Source organism: Crotalus tigris, unplaced genomic scaffold (assembly GCF_016545835.1).
Source record: "Crotalus tigris isolate CLP2741 ecotype Arizona unplaced genomic scaffold, ASM1654583v1 scf7180000024292.1016931, whole genome shotgun sequence".
NCBI classification, from domain to species: Eukaryota; Metazoa; Chordata; class Lepidosauria; order Squamata; family Viperidae; genus Crotalus; species Crotalus tigris.
The window spans coordinates 40998-58916 of record NW_024100465.1 but is presented as its reverse complement, the minus strand read 5'-3'; the positions used below and the strand labels follow the sequence as shown (position 1 = coordinate 58916).

The 17919-nt window shown below is 37.2% G+C and overlaps 1 protein-coding gene across 12 annotated transcripts in view; it reads right to left on the bottom strand.

The window, feature by feature from the left end:
- The window catches only part of KIAA1217 (KIAA1217 ortholog), a 250943-nt gene extending 240744 nt beyond the window's left edge, over positions 1-10199 (bottom strand). For 3 of the 12 annotated variants that reach the window (XM_039324065.1, XM_039324066.1, XM_039324067.1), the window contains exons 1-2: positions 9440-9729; positions 2609-2892 (exon numbers count right to left, since the gene is read on the bottom strand). In XM_039324065.1, coding sequence (XP_039179999.1) covers positions 2609-2892; positions 9440-9509 — 354 coding nt within the window. In that variant the 5' untranslated portion in view covers positions 9510-9729. Of the gene's footprint in view, positions 1-2608; positions 2893-9439; positions 9739-10037 lie in introns of those variants that run through there. The other 9 variants (XM_039324049.1, XM_039324054.1, XM_039324052.1 and 6 more) reach the window with 7 other exon arrangements.
- Positions 10200-17919: the final 7720 nt, after the last annotated feature.

Here is a 17919-nt window from a genome sequence, read left to right as displayed (position 1 = left end):
CCAAAACCATGACTACTAACACTACCCTTATTGTAAGGTTACAAGAGCAGAATCCTGCAAGTTAGAAAGCACTTCCTCCCTCCTCTGCCTTTACTTTCCTGTAAACTAGGCAGGGTTCCTTCTGAGATGTTTTCTCCACCCCTATCCATCCTTTGGACTCAGCTTTCTCTTATGAGACCATTGTCCAGGCTGTGACTTTTCCTCCTGTCTCCCAAAGTTATTCTCATGACATAGCCTATTACATACCCTCCTCCTTTCCAGGAGCATCACTTTGCCATGATAAGGAAGCACACTGGGATCTGAGAAAGGATTTTATTATATTTAGGTTCTTTTAATTAAAAAGAAATGGGAATATAGCAAAGCCCGGCATCAATTTCCATTGTAATCCTTATTTCAAAGAATGCTTTTGGAGCCCTCATCTGCTCTTGAAGCATTATTGGAATTAGACTTGAAAACAAACACTAAGATAGTATGAGGTGGTAGAAAGGGGGAAAGAGTGATAATATCTATGCCTGGAACATTGTTTTTCTAAGCTGTTGGCTTTGTCTTGTAGAAAGCAAGCAAGCAAGCAAGCAACAACAAGATAGACAAACATTCCAACCTCCTAACCCAACAGAACTTCTAAAAGCAGTTTCAGTTAACATCCTAGTCCCAAATTAATTTGTCCTACTATTTTGTTTCAGGTTGAGTTATTATTTAATTTCACTGTCAAATCCACCAAATTCACCAATATCACATAAGTGAGTCCAGCTACACAATTTCTTTAGTGACTAAGGACAAAATCACTGGCCCATAGAGTTGACCAGAGACTAAGAACAATTGCCCACTCACCCAATTCATATCCTGTCCATCTGGCCTTCTGAAATATTTCAGCAGATACGACCTCAAGCATTAAAAACTAAGTGAAATAAACACAAGCAGTCCAAAGTATATACATCAGATAATCACTTCCTAGATTTTATTTGTAACATCAACCCTTACTGAATTTATCTCATGGAGGTATCTCAAGTGGCATGTATATTTCTATTTCCCACCAGAGGTGGCAGGAATAAGCAAGCCAGACAATTGTCCAGGGCCTTGCACTTCAGTCCCTCTTCCCCAATTATAGTATTATTTCAGCAAATAACTTGAGAGGAACTTAATACTAGCTTCCTCCTCTTAGCCAGATAGCTAGTTGCACAAATCTATTTGTAAACATTTGATGTAGTCTATTTTTAGGTTGTAAACTCTTGATCATTTTTTTCCAGAAAATTCAGATGGCATTATGTCATTATCCATCTTGGGCAATGAAGAATGTAAAGGGAACAAGAGAATCAGAGGGTAATCAAGCACCAAAATGCTTTAGATAAATGTATTAATATTACTGACTCAAAAATTGCTAATAGATTATAAAAATAAATCTGTAAAAGCCCTCTGAAATTCTTGCTGAATGTCCCAAAGCTCTTTTCCATCATCAGAACTATAGCAGTATCAGAAATTTGAATAAATTAAATCCTAAAACTTAAATTTCTTAGTATACATTTCATTTTTTTTTAATCTGCTCCAAGCTTTATTTTAGCTGGTTTAAAATCTTTGTTTCATTCTCTTCACATAATAAACCACAAATCTGACTGGAAATTAGAGTAAGAAATTTTTAAATTAAAATTTAATGATAAAACCAGCTTCACCATTTTTTTGCAAAATGAATGATGCATAAATTTCTATATTTCTACCCAATATATTTTAAACTGCATTCATTAGAAAATGAGTCTTTAATTCAATATGAATGCTTTTCTGCTTTGCTCTTCCACTATTTATTTTTAGTAACATTGTTCGTAAGTGACACATTCTAGATGCCAAAGCATCTGTGGGATCAGCTATGGAAATTTCCCTTAGCTTTGCATTCTTCTGAAAGGGTAAATAACAGAAAGAGCAGAAACTAATAACAACCATCAATTTATAAATCCTTTTCATGATCTGAAACTACCACATTTTTTTTAAATTTGAGGTGCTTCAGAACCTTGGATCCAAATCCAGTTATGATCACATAAATTCCAATAATCATAAATAACTGCTGAACTCACCAGGTAACAATCAGCTCAAATAAAACAGAGCTTCAAATGATAATTGATTGCTCGATTAACTATTAACAATTCTGCTGGGTCCTACTCTGAGAATATGCCCCTTTTAACATGCATACATGCTACATAGTGAATTCTCATAAGCACAGATTGGCATCAGTTCAATGAATGCATCTTCATCAAAGTGGACAGAAAATGACCACAAAAATAGCAAAATATCTATAGTATTCTTTTAAAAAGATGTTGCACTAGCATATTGCATAGACATCAGGCTTAATTGTACACAAATGTAATCTAGCTTCCTGACAGGTTATCCTCTAAAACTAATCTGGGTGCCCGCAAAACAGTTGAAACTACAATTCCCAGAATCCTTAGAAAGAATTTTTTTAAAAAAAAAATTACTAGTTATTATTAGATCTATATCCCACCTTTATTTTATACAATTCAAGGCCACATACATACATACTCCCTGAGGCAGTGCCGTGAATATGTGTCTTGAGATAAAGCTGTACACTGTTTTAGATCTAAATTATATTTTATTTCCATACCTGATCTCTCAGTCTTTCCTGGTGGCCCATGATGGCAGATGCGTGGTGGGGATATTTCTGTTTCAGATGCTCCAGAAACGCTTCTCTTTTTTTGTCCATATCAGAAGATTGCATTCCCAAAATTTCTTGGGAACTCCGAGGGCCGCCTACGGTATGTCTTCGAGGAATATGGCGACCCACCTTGGAATGGGTAGATTGCCTATTTGCAGAAGTAATGAATTCTTTAGGCCATAAACAATCTGTATCATCTAATGAAGCTCCATGTAAATTTCTTTTTCCCAGATCTGTGAATAAAAAAAACCCCACCAAGATATTGTTAATGCAAAATTTTAAACATCACGCTGATGAATGGAATTATATTATCCAGTTTTTAAAAATATTTCAGACAAAATTGCTTCAATTCAAGAAGCAATAAAGTGTATTATTTTGGAAAAATAACACTAAAAAGATAGCTGCTATTAGTGATATGAAATAACACATAATGCCACATAGAATATGGTTCATTACAGAAATGCTACTCTCTAAAGTAAGATGGTAGATGAAAAATAACTCCCCTTCTTTCTTAAGCTTTAAAATCAGAACATTCTTTTAATAAAAGGAATTTTCCCCATCCTAACACTGCACTATTTTTTAATAATGAGGCTATTACTATTTTCCTTCCAATTTTGACTGATAAAATTCTTTTCCAAAAATGGAATTGAAATCTTTAATCTTTCTTCAGCCTGTTTTCAACGTGTTCTGAAACTTCTGTGAAGTAGTAATGAGAAAAGCACTTCTCCTTTTTGTGTATGCAGTTCTTCCCATTCCCAATTTTCAGATTACAGCCTTGGTTTTAAATTTCATAGATCTTGCTTGGATGTTCTGCCTCTCCGAGACAGCAGACTGGAAAATATAGTGTCACTTTTTCAATAAACCATTATTTTGAGAAATGAAATAAAAGCAAGTCTATGTGATAGGAAAAGAAATAAGTGGGGGATGGAGGAAAACAAGAAAACTCTTACAAATCTAAACTTTGAAGCTTGTGCATTATGGACAATCTTGGAATGAACGCTGCAGCAATGTGGACATTAGAGCTAACTTATCCGCAGGTAACAGAGTAGTGGAATAATGAAGGCATCAGGAGAGGAAGTGGGATGCTTGTCAGTTTCAATTCTATCTTAGACAAAATCCAGCTGTATAATCCTGGGTTTTCTCTACCCCAGGAAGGAGGCAATGGCAGACCAGTTCTGAAAAACCCCACCAAGAAAATTGCAGAAACTTGTCTGCACAGTTTCTGAGAATCAGAAGCAATCAAAAAGAGGAGGAAAAAAAGATCTGCAGATAACTGAGTAACGAAACCCCTTGGGTCCATAAGAAAAATGTAGGTTGAAGACATGAATAGTGAAGAATATAGTCCTTAAAAAAACTTTCCCAATTTTGTTTATAACTTTATTTGCTTTTACTATTGCTTTTTTAAAATTTCCTTTTTCAATTAACATATTCTGCAGCATTTCAATTTTTGTGATTACTTGAAAGTAAACCTCTTGTCTCAACTTAAATAGTTTTACTATTTAAGAGTAAATAGAATAAATACATAGAATTGGAGACATTGTTCAGTGTTTAACTTTGTTTGAATTCAATGAACTTTAACCAGAATCACATCTCCAAGTACAAGTGACATTTTATTTATTTGTTTATTCAGAAGACAGTCTTACTTGTTTCTGTGGGATTCACTTTCGTGTAAAAGGCAGGGGTGTGCAAAGCTTCAAATCTGCTCTGATGAAGCCATACTGCATCATTCCAAAGCCTCCTCTGACAGGATATCCAATACCTATGTTTTGTGCATATTTCCAGTCCTCTCCTGGAAATATGCTCTGCACACATGCAGAAGGCTCTGCTATTCTAAAGGAATTCTAATCATATGCATAGTAATTTGGAAGTATTATTTTTATGTGCTTTGAACTATTTTCTTCCTATTTACAACTTAGCAGCAATCTATGTATCATAATAGGCCCATGTATCATAATAGTAAGATGGTTGGTCTAAGATCAGGAAAATCCAAGCTAACCCTTAGTCTTTAAAACTCATAGATGACTTTCTCTCAACCTCACCTATTTCACGTTTGCCATTGCAGAGATTAAAATAAGGGAAATTGCCTTGGGCTCCTGAGAAAAATAGGACGAACTCATAGTCATTATATGCTCCCAGCAATATCCTAAAATTTCAGGTATCACATCACTGTCAAACTAACTCAGAATTCTGACTGATACATGGCTGGTTGTCCCACGTAGTTCCTCTTTCCAAGGGAAAACTAAGCTCTTTGTGTGCTTTGTTTAATATAATTTCTAATCACATCTATCTAGTTTAGAAACAAACTATTTATAATCCTAGAACTGGAAACCATGATTTGTTCTTGTATTCTGATTCCTGTGTTGGTTAAGGACAGATTTTCTGTTAAATAAACCACAGAAAGAGCAAAAAGATAAAATCAGGACAAAATTTTCCATCAGCCTCTTGCTTATGTACGCTACATGAAATTGCTTTATACATTTTTCACAATCTGATACATTCCTTTTTTAAAATATTTAATAAATAGAACACACAAAGAAAAAAATAGAGAAAGAACAAAAGGGGGCAAAAGACCAACAAATAATCTATACACATGCTTACATAGTTTCTCCCGCCTGTAGATACATACATAGTTTCAGATATTTCATTAATAATCATCCACATATATTTTGCTTCCATAAGCCACCTGTTCATCAGTTATGAACATCAGGTTTTCAATCCACTGAACTTATTGGGGCCATAAACTTTGTACATTCTTAATTCATGTTCCAGATTGCTCAGTCTATGCTGAACCAGGAAATACTGAGAGTTGAATCCATACATCAAGAAAAAGAACTGGTCAGGAAAAACTGCCTTATTAGCATTTGAATTTAGCCAGGAGCTTGTCCAAGCCATTTATTGAGTTTGTAGCAATGGAGAAATCTGAACTAAGGAACTACTAAGTAGTGCTCAGTTTCTCACTTACTTTTTTACAGCAATTCTTTTGTGAAACTTTTCTCTACAAATTGCTGCTGTATAAATCATTAGCTCCACTGCCAGCAGCCTCTGCGAAATGCTAATCTTCATGTTCTCCATATATGGTAATTTGCATACAGTTTGGATTTTTCTATTTTAATATTAAATATTTACATTAACAGAAGCATCTCCAGGAAGTTTCTGCACAGTCAACTTAGATTGTTGTTGCATAAGATTGGGAAAGTTTTTGTCTACAACCCAGGAAATTCCTCCACAAACAACAGCTGCTGGGGTTACCTACTTCTGTTATCCAACCTACACAACTCTCATAGTTATCTCTACCAGCTGTGCTGGTACAGTTGTGCTATGAAATATTCTGTAGTGTGTATTTACCTTCTACAATGACAACTATACATTATCATTTCAGATGTCAAGGCAGGTTTTGATAGACTGCCAACCCCAATTATATCTACATGGGCCACTAGACCAGGAAGGCAGGACATTTCTAGTCTGGTGGGCCATGTAGATATAAATGGGTTCCAACTATCATGGAAGTATATCTGGTAGGACCCAGGAAAAGGGGTTTCTATGGTGGCACCCTCCCTTTCAAACATAATTCCGCCAAATATAAGATTAGCCTTCACCCTGTTGCTTTTCCACAACACCTTAAAGACATGATTTTATTAGCAATCATTCAGAGCCAATCAAGTGACTTGTTTGATTCTTTTGTCGCTACCTGGGATTGGGGTGGGTGGTTTAAATTGTGGACTTTTAACTATAGATTTTTAATGTTCTATGCCTCCCCTCCCCTCATTACTGCTATGTAAATTTGTTTAATAAATAAATAAATATGAAAACAATGCTATAATGTTTTCTCTCAAGAAAAACTAAAAGAGATTAGTACTTGAAAACTGATTTGGGATGGAGCAAACCCCATGTTCTTCCTTACTAGATAGATTGGAAAAGCTGCCCATCTTGATATGCCATTTTATTTTTTAAATTTTTGGACTAGTTTTGGTATCCAATGTAGAGTTCAGATACATGTTTCTAAATAAAAATGAAGCTAGAAGCTGGTGCTTTGCTTTTCAACTCTCTTCCTGCTCTCCCTGTCTCTTCTCGTGTGTGTGTGTGTGTGTGTGTGTGTGTGTGTGTGTAAATAAAATCAGGATATACAGGAAGTCTAAAGGGCATCAATTAGCAACTACTTTGAATAGCCTACCTTAAGTGTAACCTATATAAGAAGATGTCTTTTTGCCATCTTGGTATTTCAGGGCACTATGGATGACCAAAATGCCCACATTGGAATGTACAGTATCTAGTACGATATAGATTAGATTTGTACTACAGACAATGCAATATGAGTACATTATGTGTGTTGTACATGTTGTGCGTTATGCAGCTGTGAAAGAGGGAGCAGGTGGGTACAGCTGATTAATTCCCTTGGTTCTGGGTAACACTGTTTGAAGAGAGAAGGACAGCTGAGCTCCCAGGCGATTCCACACCATGGCTGGTGGAATACATACCAGGCAGATATAGTCAAACTGTACCTCCCAGGGGAAATGAAACTATGTACTTAGACATGGCTTCTTCTACTTCTATCTGCTGCTTTATGACCTAGAAGAAAATGCTTGAGAAAACAGACATGTTTTTTTCTAAAAGTGAATAATGAAAAACTCTGAGTCAACTCCTAATTCTGCTGGAGTCACTTTGTCTGCCACTATCAATGACCTGCACAAATACAGGAAGTTTCATTCATTTTCAGTTTCTGTGCATGCATGCATCAATTAGATCAAATACTTCCCAAAATTATTCAGCCTTGCAATTTTACAAAGCAGTAGACCAAGAAAATATGACATTGATATGATAATGCAAACGTATAAACATTGTTTACACCCCTATAATGGTCTTGAAGATTCAATTCTCTTCTATTTTAAGAATAAAAAAAAAATCTACCTGATTATTTTGAGATTATTTTTCAACACAGTTATATTCAAACCTAATTTACAAACTGCATATGTTTGTAGTTTTATACCTAGAAATGCTACCTGTTATCTTGGGAATCCTTGAGCTATATCTGGAAGGTAGCCCCACATTCTAAGAAATCACTTTTAGCTCCTTGCCAAGCTTAACAGATTTAAGAATAAGTTTGTTTACTATATGTCTATAAAAGTAAGTAGATGAGAAACAAGTATGCAGGTTACAATATACCTTTATTTACTTTGAAAGTTGATATACCTTACTCTATAAAACTAGCATTTGTTCTCTCAGTTCATTTTTAATCAAGCTGAAAATCTTGCCCCTAAGTATAGTAGTGAAATGGCAGTAAGTTTCCACCCAGTGCTCCTAAATCATCCAGCACAGAGTTTTGGAAACATTTATTCATAGTTTTACATACAGTAAGGGTGGGTACCCTATAGTATTTGGACTTTAATGCTGCTTTTAGGTTAATTTCCAAAGAGCCCTGGCAGTGATCAGCTCAAATTCCAGGAGATCTTTCCTCTCCTTGGCTGTCCATTGGATAGGGAGGAAAAGAGAGGCAAAGAGACAGAGGTGGCAAAAATAAAGAGGACAGTAATAAGATGAAGAGTTACTCTACCCATTTTTCCTCAGGCCCCACCTACCACTCCCCTATGACCTCTAGCTGGATTTCCTAAGAGTAAATCCAATTCTTAATTGAAAAAGGCAACCCACCAACATGGAGAATTGTGCAGCATTAACATGATGTATTAAAATGAGATATAGGAATCATGTAAATTATTTCTACTACAAAACTTGAATTGCTAGACTGAGAATTCCAAGAAATTTTAGTACATCCAGAGGCTCCATAGATCTTCCAAGATATATACCAGTGACTATATGCAAGGTTAATAAACCTATCTGTGTGAGATGTGTTTGCATGTGACAGTGTACCAATTCAAAGAAAAATTGGCAAAAAATAATTTTATTAAAACATTACAAATATGAGTAAAGAAAAACATTAAAGGAACTCTATATAAACATAATACAGCAGAGAGGGCAGCAAAAAAAAAAACAGAAAATTAACAGGCAAGAGAATAGGATGAAGTTTCAATAAATGAAAAATATTTTACACTTCCCCCCAAAATACTGGGAATCATTTCTAACATATATATATTACACATTCTTTAAAAAGCGCTTACATTTATTTAGTCCAGATAAAAGCTTCAGTGAAATCTCCCTAAGGGGAGATAATAAAGTCTGCAGCGACCCTGGAAAAATCTCAAATACAGTAACTGAACCTGTATTCTAATCCTAAAATAATCTACGCAAAAGAAACATACCTTAGAAACTCCCATACAGTAATACATTGAGATTAATCACGTGTTTGTATTGAAACATTTGCTGCTAAAACGTAAAACATTGGAGGCCAAACGAACACACCAAGTCTGACCTCAAGTGAAAGCTGCGTTCACAACTTAGGGCTACAGTCCAAGACAAACGCGCATTTCATGCGGAGTAAGCTAAATTTTGAGTGATTTCACTGGACGCGAAAATATGAACGCCAATCGGCCACCTTCCCGGACAGTAAAGGACAGGCTTTCGATTTCCAATTAAAAATTAATAGAACCCTCTGATGGGAGATTGATACCCCCTCCTCGCTTCAGATTACTTTGAGATTTCCAAAACAGGATATTATTTTGCCTTCCAGAAAGGTGGTTTCTTCCCCAATACAAAAGCCAAATGCAAGCGGCACAGACAACCGCGGATAAATTAAGCATCTGCTCCAGATACTCTTACGGAGATTTTAAAAAGCAGCCACCGTGGGACAAGCTGAGCGGAACTTCATCTTCACGCGGTTTTGTTACTTACCCTTCCCCGGGTTGCTGCTTCTCGGACAGACCGAGAGCGGCTCCGATTTCGGATTCTCAGCTTCCTCCATTACCCCTGCCTACACTCAAGCTACTGCCACAAGCTTTCAATTCAGAAATCTAAAAACTTTCAGTTCAAAAAACTACCCAGCGGCCCTTCTCCGGGAGAGCAGAAAGTTCTTTTCAAAAGTCAATTACATTCCAATAAGCCCCCCGCCCAGATATCTAGTCGAGATTCTCCTCAGCAAGCCAATGGGCAGCGGCGCTTTCAAAGGCGGCTGTTGGCTCCCGCTGCTGTGGCTGAAATAGCCCCCCAGTCTCTCCCCCTCTCTCGCTCGGAGGCCCTCAACAGGTGATGAGTTTGAATGTGCCTTCGCTGTTACTCACGGCAGCGTTGGTCCTCAACAAGGCAGCGAGGCAACCTTATGACCTGTGGAGGCGGGGGGGGAGAGTTTAATTTGAAACACAGTCGTGCTAATCACAAATTAATATTAGTATGTGAAAATTCAGTTCCATATATAGTATGGTCCAAGAATCTGAATTCCCTATAATAGTACAAAACTAGCTAATTGCATATGTGTATATAAAAAATAAAATACCTGGTCAGCTGAGACAGGAAAGAAAAAAATTGGCATTTTTAGATGTAGCTTCTTCAGGAAAACAAAAAACTACATAAAGGTATCTGCCACATGAAGATAACAGTCTTGTTGGCAGATAATGAAGTTGCGATGAAGGATAGAGAACAGAGACCGGTCAAAATACTTGCAAGCTCACTTGCAAGATGCATACAGTAGTAGAGTCATATTTATCAAATTACAATGTGAAGCATGATCATTGGTTGGAAAATGGAGGTGTGGTTCTAAATACCATACAAATTGAGCAAATGGGATGAAGAACCTGATTGGATACTTAAGCATCTGTTAAATAAAAGGTGATCAGAAGAAAGCTATGCTTTTCACAGACTAAAATTAGTCTCTCCCGTAATGCATGGATTGTTTACTGTTATTTCTCTTTAAATTTTCCCTTCTTTCTCCACCCATTCCCCAGCACAAGCAGACTTTTTTTTCTCAAAGAGGCTAGAACTCATTAACAGAGGGCTGAATTTAAAGCAAGGGCTGCATATTGTCTGGAGAATTACATTGTTTAACATGTAACAATATGAGCAATTGTTCAAGACTTGGGGGGAGGTGTCAAAAAGGCAGCATAATTGAACCTCTATCCCATGTAGTTGCAGGCACCATCTTGAATTTTTCAAACCCCACACCTCCCAGCAGACTCCTTTATTCAGTGTGGAGTCTAAAGTGAAAACCTGTCTAAAGTATGGTGTAGTAGCTGAACTGATCAGATGGACTGATCTCTTTTATTCAAGTCATTCCAGTTCCTCAGTTAAAATAACGCAAAACTTACTTCAACATTTTCAGTTTCTCCTTATATTTCTGCTCAGGGGATATTGACTGTGATGGAGGAAGAAAGAAAGAGAGACAAAATACCACTGATACAGGATTTCATGAAAAGATAGTAGTACTAGGCATTCAGAGGAATGTCTTTTCCTTTCAGTACAAGTAGTTGTCAATTATAACCATAATTGGGATGATAATTTCTACTGCTTAGCAAGGCTAAGTAAGTTATGCCTGATTTTATGACCATGTTTTGTTGTTAAGTGAATCATTGGGGTTGTTAAGTGATTCAAATGATTGTTAAACAAATCTGGCTTCCCCCATTGACTTTGTGGGAAACAGGCTAGGAAGTTTGCAAATGGCAATTACATGACCTGCTTTAACTGTTGTAAATACATGCTGATTGTCAACCATCCAATTTTTGATCATTGTGTGGATGCTGCAATGGTTGCAAGTGCAACGACCAGTTGTAAGTCACTTTTTTCAGTGCTGTTGTAACTTTGAACAGTTACTAAACAAATGGTTAAGTTGAGGACTATCTATAGATAAGATAAGATAAGATAAGATAAGATAAGATAAGATAAGATAAGATAAGATAAGATAAGATAAGATAACCTTTATTGTCATTTTTATACTATGGGCACAATGGCACACATCAAAAATGAAATTTAGTTGTCCACTCTCAAAGTGAAACATATACATGACACACACCTAAAATGGTTGCAAGTGCAAAGACCAGTTGTAAGTCACTTTTTTCAGTGCTGTTGTAACTTTGAACAGTTACTAAACAAATGGTTAAGTTGAGGACTATCTGTACTTAAGAAATAGATGGTTCAGGTTGGCCATCCAAATAAAATATGTCACTTTCCTTCTTGATTCAAACACATTGATATTCCCAAAATGAGGCTGTAGAAAACAAATTCTACCAGCTTTTAAATCCAGAGTATAAGAGAGCCCTTTACAGGTGTTCTCACCTACCATTTCCAGGTATAAGAACAGTCTCTGCAACATATCCTTCTTCCAAATTCTAACAGTGCAAAAGCTCTCTGGATGATTGCATCTGGCAGTTTTCAAACTGAAATAAATTAAGATTTATAATTGCAGACTTCACAAAAACCATAAAAGACAGCATTAAGGCATGCCAAGCAATAAGCCAGGAGAAAATTAGCTAAGCTGAGATGGAACTGGAAACTAAAATAGACAAAAATAGATAAATGAATAGACTTCAGCCATGGACTTGGCAGGCTTACTGGGTCATTAGCTGGAAAAAGAAGGGGGTTTGGCAACAGAAGGAGCTCGATGCACAAGCCCCACAGTGCTCACTGGAGCTTACTCTTAGAGAAATCTGTCTCAGATTGCAGTACTATAGGAGGATATAATTCATAAATCATTAAAGTCAATCAAAATATTGCGGCTTGCTGGATTTCTGAGCAATTTAGAATTATCTCCCAAATGTCAGGAGTTCCTGAAATCTGTGCCACATGTAGTGAACAACCAGGCTGTACATTGTTGCCCTCTCAGTTATGATCCAAGATTGATTCCACCCACCAAGTTGGCCACTGGGTTTTGTTTCCAGAGAGTAGTAAAACAAGCTTCCTGTTTCAGCTGAGAAACAGCTTGAGAAATGTGGTTCTTGGTTACTGAAGTCTCCCTATTTGATCCTTTGGTTCTGAATCTGACTATTGTCTTGCTCCACAGCTCCACATTCTTGGCTAATCTTAGTTTAGTGTTAAAGATTAAAAACTCTGACAACAGTATACAGCAGCTCCTGCTTTTTATTTGTTTTGAGATGGCAGTGATGGTTATAGCTTCATTAGCCCAAAGTAGAACTGGTCCAAAAGTTCAGAGCACCATTCAAAAGAATGAATATTTAAGACTGTACATATGTGTTCACATATTGGATACTCTAGCACAGTGGTTCTCCACCTGTGGGTCGGGACCCCATTTGGGGTCGAACGACCATTTCACGGGGGTCGCCAAACAACGCAATCCGCTATTTTTTTCCCCTTTTCCTTAGCTGTGCTACTCCCTTTTATTCTATTGGCTTTTGAAAGCCAATAGAATAGACTCTCTTGAATAGAGTCTAATTCTATTGGCTTTCAAAAGCCAATAGGAATTGTCCAGGCTGTCTCTGCCCTGCTGAGCCGCCAAAAGTCCCATTCTGCAAACGGTGCTGCACCAGTTGAGTAGTCCTCGACTTACGACCGGTTGAGTAGTCCTCGACTTGCGATCGGTTGGGGGTCGCGGCATTAAAAAGGTTGAGAACCACTGCTCTAGCATATGTTGATGAAACAATTAGCATTTGCTTCCTTTCCCCAGATGTATGTATGGCATGACAATGCCTTGCTCATGATAGGCTGCCACTTAGCAATTACAAAAAGAATAAAAAAAATATCAAGTTTATTTCATTTAATAATCACATTTTAAGAAAAATAAGATATTGAAGTAATATATTTCTGAACAAATAACAAGGCTATCACAAATTGAATAGTAATGGAACAAAGCAAAAACTAACATAATTGGGCAACTCCCCAGAAATCCAGTCTCAGCATAGGATCTCCTGAAAAAAAATATTGGTATTTCATTTGATTCTAGAGAAAGTAGATGTTGATAAAGATAACCACAGCGAGTGATAAAACCAGCCCTGGGCAATAAACTGAACCATTTTGGATGTTTCAAAACTTGAAATCGACATTAGGATCTGCTTTTATAAAACAGTTCCAAAACATTCTGTAATGTTGAACAGTGATGTCTATAGCACACTATAGTGAAGTCAAAGTGATGGGTTCATGCAAATGTTGCCATTATGTATTTGCATCTCAATGTCTGAGACAAGTAGAGGTAATCCTCGACTCACAACAGTTCATTTAGTGACTGTTCAAAGTTATAACAGCATTGAAAAAAGTGATTGATGACCATTTTTCATGCACAAGACGGTTGCAGTATCCCCATAGACACGTGACCAATTTCAGATGCTTGGCAATTGACTCATAACAACCTGCCTCCAGAAGTGGTGAATGCTCCAACACTGGAAGTTTTTAAGAAGAGGCTGGACAGCCATTTGTCTGAAATGGTATAGGGTTTCCTGCCTGACCAGGGGGTTGGACTAGATGACCTCCAAGGTCCCTTCCAACTTTATTATTATTATTATTATTATTATTATTATTATTATTATTATTATTGCAGCATCCAGGAAAGTTGTTATCACCTTTTGCGAGCTTCTGACAAGCAAAGTCAATGGGGAATCTAGAGTCATTTAACATCCATGTTCTGAATCATATAGCTCTATGTAACCTCGTATAGCTCTATGTAACCCTAACTAGAGAGCATGTATCAGTATGTTAGAATATCTGGCAGTTATTGGGTTAAGTGCTGGTTTGTTAATGGGTCAATGGGAGGAGTTCCTAAAGGGCATTGGGAGACTTCCTGTACACAAGCCACATGGGAAGGCCTTTGTTCATCCAGCCTCATGGCCCCTAGCCACACAGCTTGGAGATCTTATGCTTATGCCAACATGTGATGCTTATGCAGAAGAAGAGGGGAAAATCCATTATCAATTTACCTATGGAAATGAACAGAGAGATGTAATATACAGAAGCAACATCGTAAAAGCAAGTATTCCTCTGAATAAACATTTATCTGTTTTATAATCATTTCTATTGAGTTATCTATCTGTACTAGATTGAACTTGAAGCAGTCTGTTCTGTATAGAGCAGTATAATCCAGTGATGGTGAACCTTTTAGAGACTGAGTGCCCAAACTGCAACCCAAAACCCACTTATGCATTGTCGAGTGCTGAGTGGTATGGCCCATTGGCTGGGCATGGCCTGTTGGCTGGGCATGGCTGTGGTGGTAACGGCAGACTGGGTGGGACTAAAAAGTTCAATCAATCAATTCCAACTTTGCAAGATCTTTTTTTTCCCGTGAGAAGTTGAAATTGATTGATTGAACCTTTTTTTTTTTTGCACACGACGGCAGAGGCCTAAAGCGAAAAGGGTTTTATAAAACCCAGCTGAAGGCCTAGGACTGGGTCAATAGCGCGCGTGCCCACAGAGAGGGCTCTGAGTGCCGCCTCTGGCACCCGTGCCATAGGTTCGCCACCATTGGTATAATCCATGTTACTAACTTAACTGCAGTGATTCACTTAACAATTGTGGCAAGAAAAGTAGTAAAATGGGGCAATTTTGCTATTTCGCTTAGCAACAGAAATTTTGTGCTCAGTTGTGATTGTAAGTGGAGGACTACCTGTATATAGGTTACATCATTTGCATGACGATGACATCATACCCATGCTGTCTTTTTCTTTCTTACCCCCCCCCCCAATGCTTCCACTACCAACCACATACGCCCAAGAAAATCAGTTTTAATTCCAAGCACATGTCAGGCATTTCAAGATTAGGAAACTCTTCTCAAAATGTGTACCCTTTTAAATCCTTTTTTCCAAGTTTAGCCCAACTCATCTTGAAATGACCAGGTTAAAGGCAGCTTACATATGCCATCATAAATTAGTAGTTAAACCTGCATTCCGCCTTCAAACTCTTCACTGCTTTAAAGTTTAATATGAAAAATGAAGCCAACAATCTGCCAGATTTGATAGAAAAGAGGATCAGAAAAAAAAATCAGATGTAGATTGGACAAGGTGGCAAGACAACCTTGTCAATTCTGTGTAGCACCAATTACCACAATCCGCTGTTCAGAGTCAAGACTAGTCAGCTGAAATTCTGGTGTGATGGTAGAGGTACAGACCTATGCATTCCAAAAGTGCTTTTCTTTGTGCTTCTGATTTTGTATTTAAGTACTAAATGAGAAGTGACAGGAGCTGGCATTTCAGCAGCCTGTTGCCACGATATCCTGTAAAACAGTCATTTTTCATCTGGAATCAAGTTTCACTATATGTTTCCTGCAGTATTTTAAGCATTCTTTTCTTGGAAAAGCAGGATTCTTGTGTCCCCATTGAAATGGAAAACTATCATGTAACAAATCATAAAGGAATACTCTGAGTTTGTCCTTCTCATCACATTCTTTTTTTTTGCTTCTCCCATGCCTTACAACTTCATTTATTTTGAAATCAAATTTCTAGAGCTGCCCAACCCAGCTGATTTTAGTTGGCCTAATAAAAATAATCGAATAAAAAAAGATTTGTTTGTTCAAAATACCAATGGAAATATTTTTGGCCAGACAACAGGATTATGGCAGACATAATGACAAAGAACAAACACTTCCTGGGACCCATTAGATGACACTTTTAAAGATGGAGCCTGGAGCATGTCTACAGGAAAACATAATATGAGGAAGGTAGTCATTAAGTTAACAGGCCCTGCACATTTTATAAGTCACCACCAGGAACATGAATTGCTCCCAAAAATTCACTAATAACCAGTGCAGCTTATCAAATTTGTCACATGGCATGTCCAGACTTGTTTATGGCTGTCCATATGGCTACATTCTGGATGAGTTGTAGCTTCCAAGTGGTCTTCAAACAACAATGAGAAGTTAGTCTCAGTCCAAGAAAGAGTGCTACTGGCATATCAGACCAATCTGTGCAAAGCTCCTCATGGTCATCACTACCACCTCTTCCTCATTTATTGCAATGCAATATTTTGGGAGGGAGGGAGGGAGGGAGGGAGGGAGGGAGGGAGGGAAGGAAGGAAGGAAGGAAGGAAGGAAGGAAGGAAGGAAGGAAGGAAGGAAGGAAGGAAGGAAGGAAGGAAGGAAGGAAGGAAGGAAGGACTATTCATAGTTGGCATCTTGGTCCACTAAAGTATAATAACCATATCTGAATTCCTGGGTATTTAGATGGTCACCACTGCACATAGTAATGAAAATGACTTCCCACTGCCCTTTTCCAGGACTGGGCTTTCCTTGAGTCTCCAATATACAAACCAGGTTTGACTTCCTTATCTTTCCATGTTCAGCTATGGTCATGATCAATTAGATTGCCACCTGCTGAGACCTGCTACATATATCCTTCAATTTAAAAACAGACAAGATGGATGCTGATGAGGTTGCTCGTTGCTGATGCTACTATTGACAATATCTGTCTGTCTGTCTATCATCCTATAGGCACAGGACTCTTGGTGGTTTACAGAAATTCAGTAACATTAACATGTCCATGCTCAGAATTAATATAGGAAAAAATCCTAAGCAAATATAAAGTAAACCAAAATCCCAGAGAACATTTCTGTAGAAGAGCTGTTTTCAGCTGTTCTCTGGAGGTGGTTAAATTAGGAGTAATCTAGTTTTTAGTAGGAGACTATTCCAGAAGGATGGCAATACTATTGAAAAGCAGAGCTTCCAAGCTTCCTGGAAATTGGGAGCTACCAGCTATTTTTCTAACAAGAAGAACTGGACCCATTCTCGTAGGCAAATGAGGACCTGAAGACAACTTGGCACCAGGCCATATATTTAAAGTTTATTTAAATCTGTATTTAAATTCTGTATTTAATTTCTATACTATAGAAACTAAAGTATTAAAAAGAAATAAGTTGTTCTATATAATAGCTATGATTTCAAATTAGTTTTTTCCAAATTGGTGCCTAGTACATATGATGAACTTTAACTCTGGTCTTTAATTCTAAACCTCTATCACGGGGTTAAGGGAAATGATTCTAAATCATAGTTTGATTTCATTAATAGGGTATACTTACTTGGCAAGATGTATGCCAAACTATAGTTCAACCACACATATGCCCCATATCTTCCTTCTTCTAAACAACGCAACCACAAATGACATATCTGGAGTTAGCTTTCTAATGACTAGTTGGAATAAACTAGGTGGGGAATATATGTTTTGTTGCAAGTATATTTGTGGGTTAATACTACATGGTATTGGAAAACAAACATGAACAGATAATTAGTTTATTTGTTTGCTATATTTGTAAACTGTCATACTCCTACAAGATTCCAGTAGTTTATAAAATAGATTAAACATCAAGCCAAACGTGACAACATTAATTACAAAATTCACATAATGGTAAAAAAACATTTGTTCTTCTTTCAGCAACTTTCAGCAATTAAAATATTTGTGAAACAGTTCAGTCTTCACTATCCTTCTTATGTCAGGAGAAAGGGTGCCATATAGATC